Below are 24,666 nucleotides of genomic sequence, written 5' to 3' on the forward strand. Positions count from 1 at the left end.
GGCCCACGAGGAGCAAGAGGCCCTAGAATTGGAGAATTCCTGAAGATCACTCCTGCATGAAGGGAAGACAGCAAACATTTTTTCAACTTCTTTAGGGAGATATAACACACTCAATAAAACACACTCGTCTTAATGGTGTGACCTGATGAACTTTCATATGTACACACACCTGGATGAAATGTAGAACATTGCAAATAGCCCAGAACATTCCCTGGATCCACTTCCCAGTCAATATTTATCCCCCTCAGAGGTGACCATGATTTTGAACTTCTCTCACCATCAATTAATTTTGCCTCTTTTTGAACCTCATTGAAATGGAATCACCAACAGTATGTGCTTTCACGACCAGCTTACCTAGTTCATCCTGTCTATGAGATTCATCCACGTTGCAGACACACTAATGGCCCCATGGCACCTCCCACACTCCAGGTGCTGTACCAAGGACGTCATGATTACTTTTTTACACTAAGGCCTTGACATCGAACCCATTTTCCGGATAAGGAAGTTGGTTGAATCAGCAGTTCATTGCCACACAGTCAGGACTTAGAGTGGCTGGAATTCAAACCCCAGAGAGAGCCAGAACAGATTCTCTCTTCTCTTTTCTCTTAACAAACTTAAAGGGACCTGCCTCCATTATACCTAGAGATCTACATCCTGGAATTTCCTCACAAGGGAGACCTGTTTCAGGGTTTTGTGCACTTGGGAGCCCAACAGGAGCACCCATTTTACTTTAGTCCCCTAATCCATGGGGAACATGGGCAAGGCAGAAGAGGAGGGGTGAGCAGCAGGTAAGGAGGGCGTCTCGGGAGGCCCAGACCCAGGCAGAAAAGGTTTGACAGCAAGAGAACGAAGAGGTTCATTCATTTAGTCAGTCAATATTTATTGAATGCCTGCTATATGGCAGGCGCTGTCCTAGGCACTTACTTTTTGGTTATCTACCTGTATGTATCAAACCACTCTAAAATGCAGTGGCTTAAAATGGACAACAAACATTTATTATCTCTCACAACTTTATAAGTTGGCTGAGCAGTTCTTCCACTGATCTCACTGAGGGACTTTTATGCTGCTGCAGCCAGATGGCAGCTGGAACTGAAGTCATCTGGGAGCTAGACTGGGCTGGCTGAGTCAAGATGATGGCCTTATATGTCGAGCACCCTGGAAAGGACCCGGAGGGCTGGGCTCGGCTGGGACTAGTGCATTGCTGGGGTTCCTTCTCTCTTTCTGTCCTCTATGGGCCCCTCCTTCTCCATGTGGCTTTTCCACATCTCCTCTCCGTGTGGATTTCTCCAAGAGGGTATCCAGACTTCTTCCATCACAGCTCCTAGAAGTAATAAAGTGGAAGTCAACAAGTCTTATTAAAGCTTAGGCCTGGCAATGGCATGGCACCACTTTGGCCATATTTTCCTGCTTAAGGTGAGTTACAAGCCTGGACCAGATTCAGCATGGGAGGGAACTCTACAAGGGACTGAATATCCTCCAGGGCCATCTTTGGAGAGTAGCTACCACCCCGCAAAACAGAAAATCATTTTCTTTTTTCATTTATTCAACACTCACTCACTGTCAGGCACATAGTCACTTCTTAAATAGAGTATAGTTAAAGTAAACACCACTTTTGTTGGACTCACTGTCATTCAGGATACCAGCCACTGAGAAGCTCTGTAAAGGGTAAATAACATTCATTGAGAGTTTACTGCATACCAGACCCTGAGCTCAGTGCTTTATGACGTCTAACTCATTTACTCCTTATTCATTTTCCCTCCTTTGAAGTAGGTATTATTGTTTGTCCTATTTTCTAGATCACTTAGAAAATAGTTTATCTATTGCTGAATAACAAACCACCCCCAAACTTAGTGGTTTAAAACAACAATAATCATCTATCATCATCTGTGGTTTATTTGGATCAGCTGGGAAGTTCTGGCTTGGGGTCTCATGAAGTTGTAGTCAGACTGTGACTGAGGATGGGGTCACTTTCAAGACTTCTTCACTCACAGGTCTGGCGCCTGGGCTGGGAGGACACAAACAAGTGGAGGCTGCGAAAGCCAGGGTCTTTCAGGCATCTCTCTATCTATGTGGCCTCTCCACCTGAGCTCTCCAACATGGTAGCCCCAAAATAGCTGGACCTTTTTTTTTTGAAACGGAGTTTCGCTCTTGTTGCCCAGGCTGGAATGCAGTGACGCAATCTCGGCTCACTGCAACCTCTGCCTCCTGGGTTCAAGCAATTCTCCTGCCTCAACCTCCTGAGTAGCTGTGATTACAGGCGCCCACCACCACGCCTGGCTAATTTTTTTTTGTATTTTTAGTAGAGATAGGGTTTCTCCCTGTTGGCCAAGCTGGTCTCGAACTCCTGACCTCAGGTGATCCACCCACCTTGGCCTCCCAAAGTCCTGAAATTACAGGCGTAAGCCACCTTGCCCAGCTATTGCTGGAGTTTTTTACATGGTCACTCAGTGATCCAAAGGCACATATCCAGAGAGACAGAAACTGCGTCACGTTTCCTAATCCAGAACTTGGAAGCCATGTAGTGTCATTTCTACCTCATTTTATTTGTTAAGGCAGTTAAAAAGGCCTGCCCAACACTATTCACAATAGCAAAGACTTGGAACCAACCCAAATGTCCATCAGTGATAGACTGGATTAAGAAAATGTGGCACACATACACCATGGAATACTATGCAGCCATAAAAAAAGGTGAGTTCATGTCCTTTGTAGGGACATGGATGAAGCTGGAAACCATCATTCTGAGCAAACTATCACAAGGACAGAAAACCAAACACCACATGTTCTCACTCATAGGTGGGAACTGAACAATGAGAACACTCGGACACAGACAGGGTGGGGAACATCACACACCGGGGCCTGTTGTGGGGTGGGGGGATGGGGGAGGGATAGCAGTAGGAGATATACCTAATGGACGAGTTAATGGGTGCAGCACACCAACACGGCACATGTATACATATGTAACAAACCTGCACCTTGTGCACATGTACCCTAGAACTTAAAGTATCTAAAAAAAAAAAAAAAAAACAAAGACTCAGTGCAACAACAATAACAACAACAACAAAAAGCCCTCCGCAGGTACAGCAGGAGGGAAAAACAGTTCCATTTCTTGATAGGAAATGTGTCAACAATCTGAGCCATATTTAAAACCACCATAGTCTATCCCCTGGACATAAGTTATTTACATTCCTTTCACATACAAAATATACTCATTCTTTTCCAAAGATCCCCCAAAGTCTCATCTATTATGGCATCAGATTTAGGCTAGAGAGGTCTAGGGTCCCATTATATAAACCATCCAGGTATGGAGGAAGTTCCTCAGATGCAATTTCTCAGGCTCATTTCCTTAAGTACTATTCCTCTTTATTCAGAGACTTGTGAACTAAAGAGACAAGTTGTCTGCTACTGGACCAGGTGCAGTGGCTCACATCTGTAATCCCAGCACTTTGGGAGGCCAAGGCAGTTGGATCACCTGAGGTCAGGAGTTCAAGACCAGCCTAGACAACATGGTGAAACTCTGTCTCTACTAAAAATATAAAAATTAGCTGGGCATGGTGGCAGGCACCTGTAATCCCAGCTACTCAGCAGGAGAAGAATCGCTTGAACCCAAGAGGCGGAGGTTGCAGCGAGCCAAGATCACACCATTCCACTCCAGCCTGGGCAACAAGAGTGAAATGCTGTGTCAAAAAAAAAAAAAAAAAGTTATCTGCTATTTACACACTGAACATCCAATGATGAGATAGGCATAGTGTAGCCACTATAAACACTCTTATTCAAGAGAGGGGAAAGGAGGCACACAGCCATGACTGGTCCATAGCAATTCTGAAATCCATTCAGGCTCATATTGTATTGCTAATTTCTTGATTAGGGTTCAGTCCTACTGCCTGGGAATGATTCTTTGTGGCTTTTGGCTCTGTTCTCTAGATTCTTGGTTCCACCTTCTGAATCATCCTTCTTTCTCTATAAAAAATGGCTGGTGATATGGTTTGGTTGTGTCCCCACCCAAATCTCATCTTGAATTCCCACATGTTGTGGAAGGGACCTGGTGGGAGGTAACTGAATCTTGGGGGCAAGTCTTTCCCATGCTGTTCTTGTGATAGTGAATAAGACTCACAAGATCTGATGGTTTTAAAAAGAGAAGTTTCCCTGCACAAGCTCATCGTCTCTTTGCCTGCCACCATCCATGTAAGATGTGACTTGCTCCTCATTGCCTTCTGCCATGATTGGGAGGCTTCCCCAGCCATGTGGAACTGTAAGTCCAATTAAACCTCTTTCTTATGTAAATTGCCCAGTCTCAGGTATGTCTTTATCAGCAGTGTGAAAACAGACTAATACATCTGGTGTTTCCAACTGAGTAGTTTTCAGCCTGTTTCCTTCCTATAGAATTTTGGGGGTCCAAAAGCCTTTTTTCATTTCATACTATTCTGACCCTTTTTGCCCAAGATGGTGGTGCTTCTGACAAAATAATTATATTAAAAACTGTGTGGGTTTCCCATGAATCTTACTGGGGCTCACCCTATTAGTCAAAAGCTATAACCACACACTTCATCAAGAAAACATTCTCTACATTCTTCTTGTGAGGCTGATGTAAAACAATTTACTTAGGATATTTAGCAGCCCTGTTGTTTAATGAAGAGGATCTGTGAGGCACACTCTTTTTTATTTTATTTTTAATTTGTTTTTATTTTAATATGAAATGCTTCATGAATTTGCATGTCATCCTTGCACAGGGGCCATGCTAATCTTTTCTGTATTGTTCCAGTTTTAGTATATGTGCTGCTGAAGTGAGCACTGGGGCACACTCTTGAAATACTTAGAGGGACTTTGTCTATTCAAAATATTTTATGAAGCCTTAGATATTTCTGAGATTTTAACAAAGGTTCTTATAGTCCCACTCTGGATTTTATCTTTGTCCTGAAGCCCTTTCATACTTTGAGAATCTTTTGCCATCTGGGTTTTCAAACCCAGCAAGCCCCTGACTCTTTTTTATGTTTTATAAATTTTGCTTGAAAATTAAAGCTTCCTTTTAACTCATCTTTCTCTGTCTTTATCATATACAGCTAAAATAATCCAACTAGCATTGTCTTTTCTTCTTCTTTTTTTTTTTTGGAATGAAGTTTTGCTCTTATTGCCCAGGCTAGAGCGCAATGGCGCGATCTTGGCTCACTGCAACCTCTGCCTCCCGGGTTCAAGTGATTCTCCTGACAGCCTCCTGAGTAGCTGAGATTATAGGTGCCCGCCACCACACCCAGCTAATTTTTGTATATTTAGTAGAGATGGGGTTTCACCATATTGACCAGGATGGTCTTGAACTTCTGACCTCAGGTGATCTACCTGCCTCTGCCTCCCAAAGTGCTGGGATTACAGGTGTGAGCCACCACGCCCAGCCCAACTAGCATTTTCTAATCCAACTAGCATTTTCAACAGTCTGCTTAAAAATTGTTTTAGCCCAAACCATTAGTTCATTAGGCATATTTTCTTCTTCTTTTTTCTTTTTTTTTTTTGAGACAGAGTCTCACTCTGTCACCCAGACTGGAGGGCAGTGGCACAGTCTCAGCCCACTGCAACCTCTGCCCCCTGGGCTCAAGCAATTCTGCAACCTTAGCCTCCCAAGTAGTTGGGATTACAGGCATGAGCCACCAAGTCCAGCTAATTTTTGTATTTTCAGTAAAGAAGGGATTTCACCGTGTTGGCCAGGCTGGTCTCAAACTCCTGACCTCATGTGATCTGCCCATCTCAGCCTCCCAAAGTGCTGGGATTACAGGTGTGAGCCACCATGCCCGGCCTTCATTAGGCACATTTTCTATTGCTCACATAGCTTCAAGTGACAATGTTGCTAACTTTCTTCCACTACATAATAAGGGTTTGTCCCCTTTCCTTCTGCTTCCAATAACATTTTCTTACTTTCCTTTAAGCCCTCATCAGCTACTTCCTTGAGAACTATCAGACTTCCATCTACAATATCCTCAAAGTCCTTACAATCTCTGCCCATCTCCCAGTCCTAAAGCCACATGACTTAGGTTCTGTGATGGCAGCATTCCATTTCCAGGTTATAGAAAAGTCTGCATCAACTATCTATTGCATGATAAGAAACCATCCCCAAACAGTGGTCTTAAGACAACAACAATCATTTATTTTGTTCATTAAATGTGAGGGTTGACGGGGACTAAGCTAGGCAGTTCCTACTCGGGGTGTCTCATGAGTTTGCAGTCAATTGGTGGCTGGGGCTGAGGTCAGCTCAAATGCTGGGGTCTAGACTAGAAGGTTCACACTGCTTGGGGCTGGATGACTAGGGCTTCTCAGGAATCTCTTACTTTAAGTACAGTCCCTCTACAAGGCAGCCTCAGGGTAGCTGAGTTTCTTTCACAGCAGCTGAAGCCTCCCCACACAAGTGTCCCTAAAGGAATCATCAGAAGCTGCAGGGTCTTTTCTAACCTAACCTTGGAAATTACACAGTGCCACTCTTGCCACATTCTATTTGTCTAGGCACTGCCACATTTCCACCCAGGTGCAAAGGGAAGCAACATAGGCTGCACTTCTTGATGGAAAGAGAGTCAAAGGATTGTGTACATGTTTTAAAACACACGAGTTTAAGTAATATGTCCAAGGCCAAATAGCTGGAAAGTGACAGAGTTGAGGTTTGAACCCAGGCCTTCTGATTCTAGATTCACATTCTCAACTGCTAGTCTACACTGCCACCTGTAATTTGTAGACACAAATGGTCTACATGATGCAGAAGTTGGGGAGACAGGGGTTCCCTGACTTGGGAAAGTTACCGTCTTGCTTTTCTTACCCAGCTTGCTTTCAGAAAGGTAGTAGGACTCACATTGTCTTCTTTGCGGGGGGAGTGGCTTCCTGACTGTAAAATGAGTGAACAAATCGGAGCTGGAGCAGCCTCCTCTCAGGGAATTATCTCTTCCTTGAGATCATTTTCTTCCCATGGCCATCAGTGCCTTGGCTGGTTTCCATGTCACTCTCACTGTGGCCTTCAGACACCTCCTTGTCATCTGTTCCTGTGATCTTGGTCTTATCTTCTCACCACTAGTTTTTTTCACAGGGGGATGGAGGAGTATCCTTTGGCATTTCTTTCTTTCTTTCCTTCTTTCTTTCTTTCTCTTTTTTTTTTTTTGAAACGGAGTCTCACTCTGTCACCCAGGCTGGAGTGCAGTGGTGCAATCTCGGCTCACAGCAACCTCCACCTCCCGGGCTCAAGTGATTCTTCCGCCTCAGCCTCCCGAGTAGCTGGAACTATAGGCATGCACCACCACGCCCGGCTAATTTTTTGTATTTTAGCAGAGATGGGGTTCCACCACATCGTCCAGGCTGGTCTTGAACTCCTGAGCTCAGGCAATCTGCCCACCTTGGCCTCCCAAAGTGCTAGGATTACAGGTGTGAGCCACCACCCCTGGCCTATCCTTTGACATTTCAAGAATGTCTGCCAGCCTGTTTGGAGGAAGGCATGCTTTCAAGCCTGAAGATCATTCATCAGAAGAAGATGAGGCTTCTGTGGACTTTATCAGGCCAGAGAGTTTTCCTACATTTCCTTTAAGTCTTGACTTTGAGCAGGTTTGACTTTGAACATCTTTGTCATGAGCCTTAAAGTCCAGAATAGGACTTGCATGATAGACCATGTCCCGTGAATCATGTCTGGAATAGCCCTTCGTATTCTGAATGACACTTAGCTGCAGAAGATAGATCATCCTGAAAGCACATGGTGGACAGGTGTAAGACCGCCATAAATGGGGATGCCATCTGTGTGATGCACAAAAGGGCTGGGCCAAGGAAGTGAGCAGGGTATGGCCTGAAACCCAGCCTGCACTCCACCAGCCACACCTTCCACCCTGGTGAGGGACTGTGTCTGCCTGGAGGAAAGAAAACTTTTCTTGCTTGTCCACCCACAGCCAGGCATCTTTTTCTAACTCAATAAAGATACCATATGTATTAACAGCAGCACCAGGGGAAGGTGAGAAGACAAAAATATAGTAACCTACTCCATAGGACAAGTCATAGAAATCAACCCTGACAAATCACAATAATGGATTTATTAAATTTCAAGAAAAGGTTGAACAATTGAGCCTCAGCAAAGGATGTAAGCATCTGGAGTCAATGCATCTCCTCACCAGAACATTCCCATTAAAGCAACCGCATTCTCACAGCTCCCCATCTCCGCCCCAGTTCAGAATTCCAGAAACTTGAGAGAGATAATCTGACTGGCCTAACTTTGACCCTCTATACCAATCAGCCATGGCTAGGGCCAGGAGGAGTCACAGAATGTAGCATCTATGCCATAGACAACTGCTCAGCCTCCTTGCCGTGGGTGTCAGGTTGGTACCCAGAGAAAAGGCCCTAATTGTGAGCCTTCCAGCCCTCCAAGAATTCCTACAGCAGTGCAGTACGATTGTCTAGGATTTGTGAGCTTCCCACAAAGTCCTGGGAAGTTGATCTGAACCAACCAGTGGGAACAAAGTGTTCCTATAGCTGTTTAGCCATTTGATTTCACCCTACAAACAGCAGGCAGTGACATTTTCCATTTTCCACATTTTTCCAAAGATCTTGTTTATTAATGCTTTTAGCATCAATAAAAAGTCAAATTCTTCATATTCTTCTCCTTATTAAGACTGTGTCATTGGGTGTGGTGGCTCATGCCTGTAATCCCAAGCACTTTGGGAGACTGAGGTGAGTGGATCACTTGAGGTCAGGAGTTCGAGACCAGCTTGGCCACATGATGAAACCCCATCTCTACTAAAACTACAAAAGTTAGCCTGGCATGGTGGCACAGGCCTGTGGTCTCAGCTACTCGGGAGGCTGAGGCAGGAGAATTGCTTAAACCCAGGAGCTGGAGGTTGCAGTGAGCAGAGATTGCACCACTGTACTCCATCCTGGGTGACAGAGCGAGGCTCTGTCTCAAAAAAAAAAAAAAAAAAAAAAAAAAAAAAAAAAAGGGCAGTGTCACAGAAGACTAGAGCATTCAGCTCTGTAAAACTGTTCAGAGGCCAACCTAACATCAGAAATGAATTCTACTTTGGGAGGCCAAGGCAGGAGGATTACATGAGGCCAGGAGTTCAAGATAGCCTGGGCAACATAGCAAAACCCTGTCACTACAAAAATAATAAAAAATTAAGCCAGGGCCAGGCACGGTGGCTCACATCTGTAATCCCACTTTGGGAGGCCAAGGCAGGAGGATCACTTGAGTCCAGAAGTTTGAGATGAGCCTGGGCAACATCGCAAGACCCCATCTCTATTCAATAATTAAAAAAAAAAAAAAAAAGCTGAGCATGGTGACATGCATGACTGTAGTCCCACCAACTTGGGAGGCTGAGGCAGAAGGATTGCTTGAATGATCCCTGTCTCAAAAAAAAAAGAAAGAAGGAAATGAATTTTGACAAAAGTCACAAAATTAGTTTGTAGTGTCTTGATTGGCAATCTCTTAAAATATTTTTTTAAATTATGATATACAGTCATGAACCACATAATGATGTTTCAGTCAACAAAGCATCGCATATACAATAGTAGTCTCATAAGACTATGATACCACAATTCTACTGTACTTTTTCTATGTTTAGATACACAAATACTTGCCATTGTGTTACATTTGCCTTCATTATTCAGTACAGTAACATAGAGTAAGGGTTTGCAGCCTTCGAGCAATAGGCTAGGCCATATAGTCTAAGTGTGTAGTCAGCTATTGCATTCTAAGTTTGTGTAAGTTCACTCGATAATGTTCACACAATAACAAAATTGCTTAACAATGTATCTGTAAGAACTTATTCCCCATAATTAACCCATGCATGACTGTATTTAAAATGTATACAAAATGGTTTAACAGAAACCCTCATAGCCTCTCCCCAGATTCAACAGATACTAACATTTCGCTTCAGATTACCTTTTATTTTTTAAAGGAATAAAACATTACAGCTACAGTCAAATCCCTGCCCCATATCCCTTCTCTCTCCCACTCACACAGATATGAGTGCCATCCTAAAGTTGGTGACGTCATTTCCAAGAGTGATTTTGGTTTTGACCTTTTGTTTGGCCCTCAGGTGCAAAAGCTTGAGTTCATCATTCTCCTCGATGGCACGCTCATCACCATTCTGTACAGAGGCCCTCTCTTGTTTTATTTATTTATTTCTTTAATCCTCATTCACCAGCCCAGTCGCCCATCTATGAATGAGGCAACCACATTAGTGTGTTTGACATCACATCTTTGTCTGTGTCTCTATAAAACATATGTTGCCGACTGGGTGCAGTGGCTCATGCCTGTAATCTCAGCACTTTGGGAGGCTGAGGCAGGTGGATCACCTGAGGTCAGGAGTTCAAGACCAGCCTGGGCAACATGGTGAAACTCTGTCTCTACTAAAAATACAAAAACTAGCCGGCCGTGGTGGCGGGCTCCTGTAATCCCAGCTACTCTAGAGGCTGGGGCAGGACAATCGCTTGAACCCAGGAGGTGGACGTTGCAGTGAGCCGAGATCGTGCCATTGCACTCTAGCCTGAGCAACAAGTCGAAACTTTGTCTCAAAATAAAAAAAAAAAAAGTTGCCTTTCTGTGCACATGTATTTTTAGTTTATACAAATGATGTGCTGCAGATTTCATTCTGTTTCTTGCCTTCTTCAGGCAGCACTGTTTTAAGGTCCATCCACATTTTTGGGTGTACATCTAGTTGGTTCTGCATTCCCCCCATTGTATTATACTTATCCCATTCTTATTCCATTCCCCAGGTGAAGTGGGAGAGAGAGAGGCAAACTGAGGTGATGACGGGCCTGTCCTTGAGACTCCATCCTAGGAGAGGGATACTAATGTCCCCTTTCCAACCACATGTGTACATGTGTGCATGCATATGTGCACACACACACACACACACCCTTCAGCTGGGAACGTGGGAAGGTTGGGGTATGGGAAAGAAACGGGGAGTTCAATCAGAGGAGGATCTATCCTGGAGCTCTGGTACTATGAAATCCAAGTCCTTGCCTCCTCCAGGAAGCCTGCCTTGACCACCCTGTTCCATGCAGATCTCTCCCTCTTCTGGGGATGGCAAATCTCATTTAATCACACACTAGTCTAATCTAGTCTTTCTGTTACTATCTCCCTGATCAGACTGAAATCCCATTAAAGGGAAAGATCATCTCTTGTTCTTTCTGTCTCTCTTGCTCAAGGCCTGTCCCAGAGGAAGTGAGAGCAGGGAGTGGGAAGTTGGATTTTGCTTTATTCAGGTTCCACTTCCTCTGTTTTAGGAACATGCCATCTTTCAGCAAACAATTATGTGCCAGGTTCGTAGAAGTCTGGAGAGGAAACGTGCACTGTGCCAGCTCTCAGGGGGCCTTTTTCATTGGGGATGCGAACATCCAAACACAAAGCTGGAGGACAAGGTGGAGGGTACACAGATCTGAGCATGTACCTGGGGCACAGAGGAGGAACCGCCAGCTCAGTGCACAGGGGGGCCAGGGAGGGCTTCCAGCAGAGGTCACAACCAAGCTGAACCTGAAAGAGAAGAGTTAAGCTTAGAGCTGGGCTTGGAACAAGGGGAATATGAATTAACATGGGGAGGAAGCAAGAAATCTTGTGTGTGTTCCAGTCATTATGGCTGTGTAACAAATTATCATAATATTGGCATAAAACAACCCTTAATTATGTTTGGTATCAAGTCAGGGTCAGGAATCCGGACAGGGCACAGCAGGAGGAGCTTGTCTCTGCTCTCTGTTGACTGGGGCCTCCACTGGAAGCACTGAAGGCTGGGGTTTGGAATCATCTAAAAGCTCATTCACTCACAAATCTAGTGGTTGAACCTGGTTGCAGGTTGGAGGCCTCAGATCTCCTCCACATGGGTCTCTCCATGTGGGCCAGTTTGGGCATTTCCATAGCACAGTGTTTAGATTCCTACAGTACACATCCCAAAGAAGAGAGAGAGAGCTAGGTGGAAGTTTTAGCTTTTATATGACTTAGCATCAAAAATCATCCCTTTTGCCATAGTCTGTTGGTTAGAGCAGTCTCAAGCCCCTATCCCAATTTGATTAAGAAAACAGAGACCCCCTTCCTCTCAGTGGGAGGAGTGTCAGTCACATTGCAAGAGCATGTGCGTTGTAAGATATATTGTGGTGCAGTCATCTTTGGAAAACACAATCCCCACCACCTGTGTTGATGGGGATGGGAGGGGGTGGGGGAACAACAATAGACCAGTGCCCACTATTGCTGGAGTAGCACGTGTGAGGTGAAGGCAGGAAGAAACAAGCAAGGTCTTCCTGCCAGGTCAGGCCAGGTTCTGGAGGGTCTTAAAAAGCACACGTAGAGGTTGGGTGCGGTGACTCAGGCCTGTAATCCCAGCACTTTGGGAGGCTGAGGCGGGCTGATCACAAGGTCAGGAGTTCCAGACCAGCCTGGCCAACATGGTGAAACCCCTTTTCTACTAAAAACACAAAAAATTAGCTGGGCATGGTGGTGCGTGCCTATAATCCCAGCTGCTCGGGAGGCTGAGGTAGGAGAATTGCTTAAACCCAGGAGGCGGAAGTTGCAGTGAGCTGAGATCGCGCCATTGCACTCCAGCCTGGGTGACAGGGTGAGACTCCATCTCAAAAAAAAAAAAAAAGCACACGTAGGACAATGCTTACAGATAAAGGAAGACTTTGGAAGCCCCAGGACTCCTGCTCTCTTTTTCCCATCCACCAAGCATCTCCTCTGTGTTTGATCAGAAAATATGCAAAGCCCCCCATGAGTACCTGAAGCAGAGGAACTCTCAGGGTTTAGGCTTTCACGTAAGTTGGCTCTTCAAATGTATGGCAAGGTGGTGGACAGCAGTAAAGCCACCTGTGTCCTGGGAGTTAGAGTCAAGGGTAGCTAACCAGCAGCTTCCTACCCCTGTTCCTATGTTCACGTGCACACCACATGTACCTGGCCAAGCCCAGTCTCTCAACCTGTGTCCCATGGATGCTGCTGCTTGGGTGGCAGGTGGAGACTCTTCAGAAGTGTCCTGCCAGGTCCACTTTGAATGGCCCTAGGCAGAGCACCATTCATGCTTCATACACACAAGCTCAGGAGGTATAGGCCAAAGGGGTAGCATGATACCAAGAAGAGAGCTTTAGCTTGGGACGGGAGTCCTGTGTCCTCATCCTGCCTCTGCTCAACCAGCTGTGGGCCTTGGGGAGGACATTTCCTCTGCTGGACCTTGCAGGCAAATGCAAGGATTGGACTAGCCAGGAGTTTTCTCCAAGTGTAATCCTTGGAACTCATGCATTAAAATCACCCACCCAGAAAACTACAGTGAGATACCACCTCACACTCACTAGAATGTTAAAATCACAAAGACTGACAATATCAAGTGCTGATGAAAAGGTAGAACAACTGGAACCCTCATATATTGCTGGTGCAGATGCAAAATCATACAGCCACTTTAGAATCTACTAAAGCTAAATACCTTCCCTATGACCCAGCAATTTCACTCCTAGACATTTACCCAAAAGACAAAAACACGTGTTCACATAAAAAAAGACTCATACAAAACAATCATAGCAGCTTTATTTATAACAGCCAAAAATTAGAAACAGTCCAGGTGTCTGTCCATCAACAGGTGAATGGATCAAAAAAACTGTTTAATCAAAAGAAAGAAACTAAACTATTAATACACACAACATGAATGGATTTCAAAAACATGATTCCAAATGAGAATAGTCAGAAACAAAACAAATACTGTATGGCTCCATTTATCATGAAGTCCAAAAATAGATGAAACTTTAGGAATGGTGCTAGAAATCAGAGCAGTAGTTACCTGGGAGGATGAGCAGTGGGGTGGAGAAACTAGAAAGAGGACCCATGGTACTTTCCGGAGTGATGGAATTGTTTATATCTTGATGAGATGTGGGTGACATGGAATTGCACACTTAAAATCTGTGTATTTCATTTCCCTGTTATATCTTATATTTTGTTACATATTATTAAAAGTAAAATATTTAGACTGGTAAAATGCAGTTTCCTGGGCGCCCCAGACTCACTGAGTTAGGGAGTCCTCTCTGGTGAGGCCCTGGAATCTGCATGCTGAACGGGCTCCAGCTTTGGAGAGAGCATTAGACTTGAGGCCCAGGTCCCCAGGGGCGATACCCACACGCCGCTCCCTGCCCCCCACCCCGGGACGCCCCCCACTGCACACGATCCCACTCGGCCCTTGGCTCTTGGGCTTCTTTCCCCCTCCTCCCCCAAAAGCCCCCAGCCCCCCTCTGCCAGTCGGCCCTGGGTAACCAAAGGAAAGGGCTTGAAAATCCTCAAAGTGCAGCCGCCGGGGAGGGGCCGTCCACAGTGTCAGCGAGGAAAGGGCACATACAAAATGCGGGTGGGTAATTGCCCGGCTTCCTCTAATTCGCGGCCCTTTGTGCGGCGGCGCGGAGCGGCGGGCGCGTCCCAAGCGGCCTTTCAGGGCCCGGGCCCCGGCGGGCCCGCGCTCCCCGCGATAATTAATCGGGCTTCACAGGACCCGGGACAAAGGCGCCCATTCACCCCGCCGCTCCTCCCCCCGGGGATATTGTTATTTCTAAAAACTGCAGCCAGCTGGGCCGCAGAGAAACGTCAGCTCTGTGGGAGAATGAGCGCCCGGCCGGGCCGCGAGGAGACTGGGAGCTCTGTCTCTCGCGCCCCGCGCGGGATTAGAGCGGCCAGGGAGCTGGGGTGGGCAGGGGGCCCGGGGTCTTTTCTGAAGTCTGCACGACTCCTCAGAAAGCCTCGTGATTTCCATGGGGCCCTGGAGGAGGGCGCCATGGAAATGGTAATGCGGAGCATTGAAGCTGGCTCATAGGGAAGGAGGGGGGTTGCGTCCAGGCTGCCCCGGCCATGGCACGGCTCCCGGGTGGGAGGGGCCGGTGGACGGCCCAGTGGCCAGGCCCGGGTGCCCCCACCTGTACCAGGCCCTCCCGGACACCGGGAAAAATGCATGCAGGAATAAAGGCCCGAGTCTGGGTCCGAGGAGCCTGCAGTTAAGTTAGGGGCGGGGGATGTGGTGCCTCCACAGTAACTACCAGCTCCGCTCCAAGGACCACCAGGAAAGCTGGTTGAAAGCATTGCCTCCACATGCCTGGGCCTCACCACCGGGGATTCAGGCTCCCAACTTCCCAGGCATCTGCATTTTCCTAAGCTCTCCAAGCGCCTCTGAAGCCCGCCAACATTTGGTTACCACTGAGCACTGTCCCAGGAAGGTGGCTCCAGTGCTCCACGTCCCATTTCACAGGAGGGAAATGGGCCCAAGGAGATAAACAGACTTGTCCAAGATCACAGAACAGAGCTGGAAGTGGACCGTTGGTTGTATACAAAAGCAGAACAGAAGAAGGGAGAGCGTGCTAGAAAGGGGGTCTCAGGCCTCACTTCCTCCCCTAAGCATTCCCTGGCAGCTCGGGGCGTCTGTGCGCTCCCTTTCCTGATCTCTCCTTGCAGGAGACCTGTCTGCCTGGTTAAATGCCTCCAGCGTGTTCTGTTCTGCCTCGTGGATTTGTGGGGGGTTCTCCTACCTGCTCCATCAGAGGCACAGTTGAATGCAGGCCCAGAGGCCCCACTGGTTTTATGCCAGGGTCAGTGCCCAGCAGAGCTCCAGCCAGGGCTTACTGGATGGGAGCAGCATCTCATGACTCCAGGGTCCAGGCTTCCTAGGCTGCACTCCTCTTCAAAGTCCAGTGTCCTCCCCAGGCCATGGAGAGGCCCAGGTCCCAGGTCGGCAGTGCTGGGCTTCACCTTTGCCACTGAACCCAAGGAAACGAGCACCCGTCTATTCCTCCTCCCAGAGCTGGGAGCAGTTGTGAAGAGCTGCCATGAATTTCCAAAACCTCAGCATCCTGAACGCCTCCCAGAACAAGCAGAGGCCTTTCCAAAACCCTGCCCCTCCAAGCCCGTCTTACTGAGACATTCTGTCCCTCGGCTATACTCTGGAAAATGTTCTCTCAGCCTAAGACTGCCAGTCCCAAGCAGGACCACAGGCCTCAGAGCCAGACCGCACCACAGGGCCTTGCCCCTCCAGGCGAGTCAGGGAAAGGAAGCTGCCTGTATTTTCAGAAGGGCCCAGGCTGTCCTCCAAGGCCCAGAGAGGGTGCCCAGCCAAGCTCATTTCTGCTGCTACCACACCATGCAAGACACTGGAAAGCCAACATCACACGACATTCACATCTGTGGGTGGAAGAATGTGCAGAAAACTCGAGAACAAAGTAGAGGGAAGGAGAGCACAGAGTTCAGCCAAGCCTCTAAGGGGACAGACCAGCTGTCCAGTAACAAGCAGACTCAAGTACAGCCGCGGAAGTCAACAGATTTTCCCAGGGGGACCCTGTGACCTAGGCAGCCCCCAGCAGCCAGGCCACCAGCACAGCATCAAGCAGAAAACCAATCCAGCCTCTCTCTCCCATTAAATCAGCTTTACTTAAGATATAGAATGACCCAATACTGTCTGAAAATGAGATGACCAAGGCTCAGCTAAGAGGAAGCTAGACTATGTAAAAGAATGTCCTTGAAATATAAACTGAAATATTTAAGGGTAAAGGGGCAAGATGTCTCCAAAGTTTTCTCAAATAATTTCATAAATGTAAATAATTGGTGAATCTGGGGAAAGGGTACACAGGAATTCCTTATATAGTCTTATAACCTTTCTGAAGTTTGAAATTTAAAAACCAAAACAGTAGGCAGCAGACACACTGCAACATCATAGCACCGATATTCCAAATCCCATACCCAGGGAAGGGACTCAGCTCTCCGGTTACCTTCCCCCTGCAACACACAGTCACACTCACACTCAGAATGCTTGGAAATGCACACCTAAGATCTGTGCATTTCCTTTCCCTGTTATACCTTATATTTTATTATATATTATTAAAAATAAAATATTTGAACTGGTAAAAATGCAGTCCAAAGATGCATGCATCTTTCACTGTCTTCTGTCATAGCAATTTGTGAACCCAAGTCAGGCTCAGCGTCCTTAAGGGGAAGGCCAGTGTTGTTTACCTCTGAATCTTACTGCAGCTAGCAATGTACTTTGTAAATGGTAGGCATTTAACCAAACCTAGAATCCAATCATTTGCCATGTAAGGTTTCTAGCTCTAAGTGAGGTGGAAGGAGGAAGAGAAGGGGGTAGGTAGCCAAATGGAAGAAGAAACCAAGAAAGATGGCAGAGTCCACATGGATTTTCCAGTCCAGTACCCTCATGTCAGAACTAATTTTTTTGTTTTGTTTGGGTTTTTTTTTTTTTTTTTTTTTTTTTTAGACAGAGTCTCATTCTGTCACCCAGGCTGGAGTGCAGTGGCACAATCTTGGCTCACTGCAACCTCTGCATCCTGGGTTCAAGCTATTCTCCTGCCTCAGCCTCTCAAGTAACTGGGATTACAGACGCACACCACCACGCCTGGCTAATTTTTTGTATTTTTAGTAGAGACGTGGTTTCACCATGTTGGGCAGGCTAGTCTTGAACTCCTGACCTCAAGTGATCTGCCTGCCTTGGCCTCCCAAAGTGCTGGGATTACAAAGGTGAGCAGCCACGCACAGCCAAAAGTTTTTTTTTCAAGGTTAGTTAGTGGTTAAGCACAGCTGGTGGTTACCAGAGTCAACAATGGACTTACTAAACATTGCCTTATTCTCTGAGTGTTTTGTGTATATGAATATTGTCCCTCCACTGAGACCACAGGGGTAACGGCCTTTCCTCTCCCTACCCTCCCATGGCCATTCTATGAGCTTAATAGAGACACAGACCTGTGATGTGCCCTTAAGTGCCTCTATCAGACTCGAAGCTCCATGAGGGCAGGGCTGTGTCTTATTTGCTCTCTTCAGCAGCCCCAGCACTTAGCACAGTGGTTGACACATTGTTGGTTACTAGTACATACTCGTTAAATCATGGAGTGAATGAATGGGAGTTTTGTTGAGTTTAATTGAGTTTAGTTGAGTTGGGTTGAGTGGGGTTGAGTTGGGTTGGATGGAGTGGAATTGGGTTGAGTTGGATTGGGTTGAGTTGAGTTGCCTTCTTCCCCAGCGTACATTGAGCAGGTTCTTTGGGAGTCATGCTTCTGACATCAGATGCTCAACCACAGACTCAGAACCAATGCAAGCCTCCCCTCTCTGCTTTAACTCCCACTCTCAGAGCAGATCTCTCTGGCTGCTGATTCTATCACCAAAGATGGTGGAGCTCTCTATGGCCAGTGTAATACGATCGAAGTTAGGATAAGGTCCTCTTCTCATGGTCCTTTTGGGTGGGACTACTTCGGGAAGAGGAGCTTTGCTAAAGCACTTTTCTGGTGAAGGCAGGATCTTCTGTAGGAAAGCTCTGGATTGAAGTTATGGTACCATCACCCCCGACCTCCACCACCCCATCACACTATCCCCACATACACAGTAGGAAAAGGCTAGAGCATGGGGGACAGCAGAGAGCAGCACCCTGCAGGTGCCAGTGACTGAGGGAGAGCAGTAGGCCTGAGGGAAGCAAGGGGAGTGTGGCCCATGACCAGCAGGAGCTCCATGTTTCTCCCTGATGCTTGGAGCAGGGCACTTGTGATAGGGCAGGGGAGGTGCATCTCCCTGTCACTAACAGGAACAGGAACCTGAGGCCTGGGGATCTTCAATCAGGCTCTCTGAGGTCTTCCAGCCTCCAACCCCTGGGCTAGGAGCCTTGTGTAGCAATCTTCCTGTTGCTCTCATGGAGACCTGAGCCCCAGCTCAGCCCTGGGAAGGGTTGGATGCCTTCCTGGCCATATGGATGGTACATTTCATTCAGGCTGTCCAGATGTTTATGTCCCTCCCAAATTCATATGTTGAAATCCTCACCCCCAAAGTGATGGAGGTAGGAGGTGATTAGGTCCTGGGGGTTGAGCCTTCATGAATAGGATTAGTGCCCTTATATTATGTCCTGAGACAGACCCCTCACCCCTGCTGCCACGTGAGGTTATGAGGAGATCGCCCTCACCAGACGCTGAATCTGCCAGCACCCTGATCTTGGACTTCCAGCCTCCAGAACTGTGAGAAACAAATGTCTGCTGTTTACAAGCCATCCAGTCTATGATATTAAGTGTCTGCTGTTTATAGGCCATCCAGTCCATGATATTTTGTTATCGTAGCCTGAATGGACTCAGATATCAGAGATATTTCTGTATAGCCTGGGGGAAGGAAGAGTTCCTCCTCTCACATCCCCTACTGTGGGCTGGACTATGGTGAGAAAACCTCCCCTTTCCAGCACCTCTCACCATCTTCCTGCTCCCCTTTAGAGGAAACCCCTTCCTGGGCCTTCGGGGCATGGGCATGGCTGGGCATGCTCCCAGCACACTTCATGTTTGCTTCCAACCTAAGAAAAGCCAGGCTTCCCAGCAGGGAGCTCTTTCTCCCTCCCGACCTCCCCCTTTCTTCTCTGTCTGCCTCCCCTTCACTCTCCCCTATCTCCATCCCCTCAAACCCAAGAGTTTCCAGAGTGACAACATGTGGGCCCCAAATCAAACTCCTGTCCACAGGTCCTGCCTGCGTCCCTCCTCATCCCCAAGCTCCCCAGCCTGGCCGCCCTTGTCAACCCCACCCCACTCCCACCCCACAATTCCTCCTTGTGGACAACTTTCTAAATGCAGCCACACTTCCCCTTTTGAGCCACAGGGCCTATAAAACAGCTGCAGACAGTCAGCGGCACTGCGAAAGTCCTCTTGCCAAGTTTGGCTGAGACCAACACCCTCTAACTCTAGCCATTGCTCCCCCACTCCCAGGCACTGAGAGAACAGGCTCCTTTTCGAGTAAACAGTGGGGAGACATCATGTTCCCAACATTCTAATCTAAAGAGGACTCACTGAGGGGCCCAGCCAGGGGGAGGCGGCAGCCCAAAGCCTAGCCTGGCTTCCCACACCCCCAACCCTGCCAGTGCCCTGTGGGACCCTGGCTACTCCACCCCCTCCAGACACAGTCTTCTGTTTTGCAGGATGAGGGGATAGCTTGGTTGGTTTCCTGGTCCTTTCTGAGTCTAAAACTCTGTAAATCGGTTATTTCTCCTTAGGGTGCGCCTGCGCAGTGCCTGGAGAGGGAAGGGGCTTTGTTGAGAGACATGCTATCACCTGAGGATTGTCCAGACGTGAACTCAGTCCCCCACCTGCCCTTCTGTGCTCTTTCTGCAACACTTTGGAGTAGCTCTCAGTCCTGGCCACATAGCAGAATCACCCAGGGAGATTTTACAACATCTCAATCCCCAGACACACTCCAGACCCATGAAATCTGAATCTCAGGTTGGGGCCTGGAAATCAGCTTGTTTGGAAAGTTACCCAGGTGATTCTGCTGAGCGTTCAGGGTTGAGAACCACCTCAACCTGGAAAGGTTGGAAAGGTGGTGGGAGCCTGTAATCCCAGCTGCTCGGGAGGCTGAGGCATGAGAATCACCTGAACCTAGCGGGTGGAGGTTGCAGTGAGCCGAGATCATACCACTGCACTCCAGCCTGGGAGACAGAGTGAAACTCCATCTCAAAAAAAAAAAAGAAAAAGAAAAGAAAGAAAACAGAAAACACAAGGACTGCCCTTTGCAGATCCAAAGAAGATGGCAACTCCAACAGAAAGGTGGACAAAGGATACGAATGGCAACCTGGAAAGGTGGAAAAGTCTTCCAGGAAGTAAAGATGAAGCTATAAGCCAGAGGTGATACATTTCAGTTCCACATTCTCTGCTGAGAAGGATCTAGAGGCTGGTAGGAAGAGATCTGGGATGAACTAGGCATGTCTGTAAGGGATGGGTAGGGAGTGGCTGTAGCCTGAACTAGGTATTTGTCATCAGTTTTGGTGGTTCAGAGGCCCTGCCCTGAGGATGCAGGAGAGGACCAGCCTCCAGGCACTGGCTCACTGGCCGGCTTGCTTCCTCCCAAACCTCCCACCTCCCAAGTCTCACTATGGCCCTCGAAGGCAGACAGCCCCAGGGCTACAGTCCAAGAACTGGAAACCAACCTCAGCCAGAGCCAAGAAGCCTCAGGTCAGCCCCAGCCCTCCAAGGGCTTTGTGCAGATTGAAAAAAGGAAAATAGAGAAGGGAAACCAAAGCAGGGCAGAATGCAGTGAAGGAGAAAAAGACAAGAGAAAGGGGAAGGACCCTGAGGTCAGCAAGTCATGTGAATGGCATTTAGGGAACAAAACCTGGCTCCCCGCCATCCATCATCCCCTGGGCCTGGAGAGAAGCATCTTCTGCCAGGGTCCAGGGCACAGAGATCCAGGCCAGAAAATCCAAATCCAGAAATCTGCCCAACCATGAGTCTGTGAGCACCATGCAGAGCCAACAAAGGGGCCTCCTCGCACAGACACCCTCAGATCCCCACCTCTTCTTCTCACCAGAGCCACAGCCTCCTGCTGGACATTTAAGCGAAATCACTTGGTCATTCCTCAACCAAAAAAAAAAAAAGTTGAATCCAATTCTCAAGACATTTGGCATCACATCAGGGTGGCCTGGGCGATGCTGCTGTCGAGCTGCACGACCTGGAGTGAGTCACCTCCCTTCCCTGCCCGGGCCTCAGGGCCTGACCTTGCCTGCCTGCCTGCGAAGTCATATTTGAATAGAAGGGACACTGCTGTAGCCCAGGGGTCAAGAGCCTGGGCTCTGGAGACAGAGGCCTGGACCTGGCTCACCACTTACTAACAGTGTGAGCATTGGCAGCTATGGCTGTGCACCTCTGCTTCCTCATCTGTAAGGCAAGGGTTAGCAGACTGATGACAGAACAGGAGAAGAAAACACAGGCCACACCAACATGGGACTCATATTTAGAAAACACAAGGACTGGCCAGGCATGGTGGCTGACGCCCTTGTAATCCAAGCACTTTGGGAGGCCGAGGCAGGTGGATCACCTGAAGTCAAGAGTTTGAGACCAGACTGACTAAAATGGAGGAATCCCATCTCTACTGAAAATATAAAAATTAGCCAGGCGCGGTGGTGGGAGCCTGTAATCCCAGCTACTCGGGAGGCTGAGGCATGAGAATCACCTGAACCCAGCGGGTGGAGGTTGCAGTGAGCCGAGATCATACCACTGCACTCCAGCCTGGGCGACAGAGTGAAACTCCATCTCAAAAAAAAAAAAAGAAAAGAAAAGAAAAGAAAGAAAACAGAAAACACAAGGACTGCCCTTTGCAGATCCAAAGAAGATGGCAACTCCAACAGAAAGGTGGACAAAGGATACGAATGGGGCAGCGAACAGAGCTGCGCGGATGTGTGCAAACAAGAGGACACACAGCAGATGCATCAGAGAAGCTTCTATCAGGAGGGGAGGGGAGTGAGGAAGGGGATAAGGGGATAGTGGTTCTCAGCCTGAGATGATTCTGCTCCCTTTCCCCAGGGGTCACTTGGCAATGTCTAGAGACATTTTTGGTTGTCACAGTGGAGGTGTGGGGGTGGGTAATAGTGGCATGTAGTAGAGGCCAAGGATGCTGCCAAACATCCTACAATGTACAGGACAGCCTGCATAAAAGGAATGATCTGACCTGACATGTCAAAAGTGTGGCCAATGAGAAACTCTGGACAAGATAGATGGATAAACAGACAAATGGGCCAGACGTGGTGGCTCACGCCTGTCATCCCAGCACTTTGGGAGACTGAGGAAGGAGGACTGCTGGAGCTCAGGAGTTAGAGACCAGCCTGGGTAACATAGTGAGACCCCATCTCTTTTTTTTTGTTTGTTTTTTCAGATGGAGTCTTGCTCTGTCACCTAGTCTGGAGGACAATAGCACAATCTCGGCTCACCGCAATCTCCACCTTCCAGGTTCAAATGACTCCTCTGCCTCAGCCTCCTGAGCAGCTGGGACTACAGGCACGAGGCACCATGCCGGCTAATTTTTGTATTTTTAGTAGAGACAGGGTTTCACCATATTGGTCAGGCTGGAGTGAGACCCCATCTCTACAAAAATATTTAAAATTTAGCCAGGCATGGTGGCATGCTCCTGTGGTCCCAGCTACTTGGGAGGCTGAGGTAGGAGGATTGCTTGAGCCCAGGAGTTCAAGGCTGCAGTGAGCCATGTTCACACCACTGCACTCCAGCCTGGGTGACAGAGCAGGACCCTGTCTCAAACAAACAAACAAATAGATGCAGGGGCCTTGCACAAACAAATAATGAACATGTACCATAGCTAAGGCATAGGGCAAACTTAAATAAGTAAAATTAAATGGCAATAATAATGGTTCCTAAGTGGCACACAGTTGAGTTTTCAAGTAGTATTTGCTGCTCTACTGCTACTGTTTCGTTGAGGATCTGAACTGCTTGACCCTCTTCTGTTTGTTCCAGCAGCAAATTGTGGGCCTCGGGCCAGAGGGACTCCTGTCTTGCCCAGAGATGGAGGAGCAGTCACAGTGGGCAGCCCAGCTCACACCCCTGCACCAGTGTCCACATGAAGGGAAGGAGCAAAACATGGTTTAAAAAAAAAAAAAGGGTAGGAGTGACTGGGTTGGGAGAGAAGAGGAAGAGAAAGGAGACACTGCAAGTTTCAATGTTTCACAACATTACAAAATACTCCCCAAAGCCTGGGGCCATGGGGAGAAGTGCAAATTGAGCAATGACTGCGGTTCTTTTTTCAAATTCATGGAAAATCCTCTTTTCACACCCCCTGGGTCAGTGAAGCCAGATCCTTCAGCATCACCACAGTGGCCTAGAAAGGGACATTTGTCCTGTCACCACCGGCCCCGCACCATCTCTCCCCCTGGCTGCCTCCTTCTCTCACTCACCCAGGCCAATTCTCCATTCCTCTTTTGTTTTCAGGGTGAGGATTATTTTATTTACTTACTCCCACTCTGGTCCCACTAAAGCCCTGAAGCAATTGACAAGATACATACAAAATAATAATTATAATCCCGTCTATTAGAAACCAGCACCTGGAAAGTAATCATCTCCTTTAAGAAGAGCCCAAGAGAGCCTCTAAGATTCCTAAGGATGAGTGCCAAATTTGGCTCTGAGCTCCCCAGCAACCCAAGTAAAGTGGGAACTGGGATTAGTTTCATGAGTCACATTGCCCATAAGTCAGAAGCCCCCTAATTCCTCTGAGGATGCAGAATTTTGCTGGGAACTGGAGCCTAAAATATATTCATTCCACTCATAGGACTTACAGAGAATACTAGCTGAAGCAGTAACATCCCAAAATAAACATAATGGCCAGACTCCTTCAACCATTTTCCTTAAAGTCTCCATCATAAGGGAGGGATGCAGTAAAGATTCTGTGGAGACTAAATACTTTGCTCCAAGAATGACTCAGCTTCGTGAGAGTCCGACTTGGTTCAGGGATAAGTCCCATCTGGAAGAATGCATGGAATGCATGACCTTTAAATAACCCCCATGAACTTTATTTCTCTCAACTGAGCTTTTGATAAAACTCCGGCAGCAGGAGGCAGTTGGAAGTTGTAACCGCTGACAAGGGTCTGGCAGGCAGCACTCGCACTGGGTGAGGGTGGAGCCGTGGGTCCCTGGCACCTGCAGAGGCATCATTCATGGATTCAGCTATTCACAGACTCCCCCGAAGACCTAGAACAAGCAAGGCTTTCGTATTTTGCCCTGGCCTGAAGTGGACTGGGCTGAGAGGCTGGTGGAAGTAGGAACAAGCCTCAGAGCTGACTGGGGACATTGGCCTGCGCCCAGCACTGAAAGTCCCCACAGGCAGTTTTGGGTTTTCTTTTCTTTTTTTGGGGGGGGGGTTTTTTTTTTTTTTTTTTTTTTCTTCTCTTTTTTTTTTTTTTTTTTTTTTTTTTCCTTCTCCTT

The 24,666-nt window shown here is 47.6% G+C and overlaps 1 protein-coding gene across 6 annotated transcripts in view; it reads right to left on the reverse strand.

The window, feature by feature from the left end:
* Positions 1-873: 873 nt before the first annotated feature.
* The window catches only part of LOC108522515 (uncharacterized), a 40,707-nt gene continuing 16,914 nt past the window's right edge, over positions 874-24,666 (reverse strand). For 3 of the 6 annotated variants that reach the window (XR_001883505.1, XR_001883504.1, XM_017862748.1), the window contains 2 exons: positions 11,394-11,476; positions 874-1,321 (listed from right to left, as the gene is read on the reverse strand). Coding sequence is in view for 3 of the 6 variants with exons in the window: in XM_017862748.1 (XP_017718237.1) it covers positions 1,191-1,321; positions 11,394-11,476 (214 nt within the window). In the remaining 3 variants the exon portion in view is untranslated. Of the gene's footprint in view, positions 1,322-7,332; positions 7,699-9,300; positions 9,342-11,393; positions 11,477-15,477; positions 16,129-24,666 lie in introns of those variants that run through there. The other 3 variants (XM_017862747.1, XM_017862746.1, XR_001883506.1) reach the window with 3 other exon arrangements.

This window comes from Rhinopithecus bieti, unplaced genomic scaffold (genome assembly GCF_001698545.2).
Source record: "Rhinopithecus bieti isolate Rb0 unplaced genomic scaffold, ASM169854v2 scaffold_61117, whole genome shotgun sequence".
Taxonomy (NCBI): domain Eukaryota; kingdom Metazoa; phylum Chordata; class Mammalia; order Primates; family Cercopithecidae; genus Rhinopithecus; species Rhinopithecus bieti.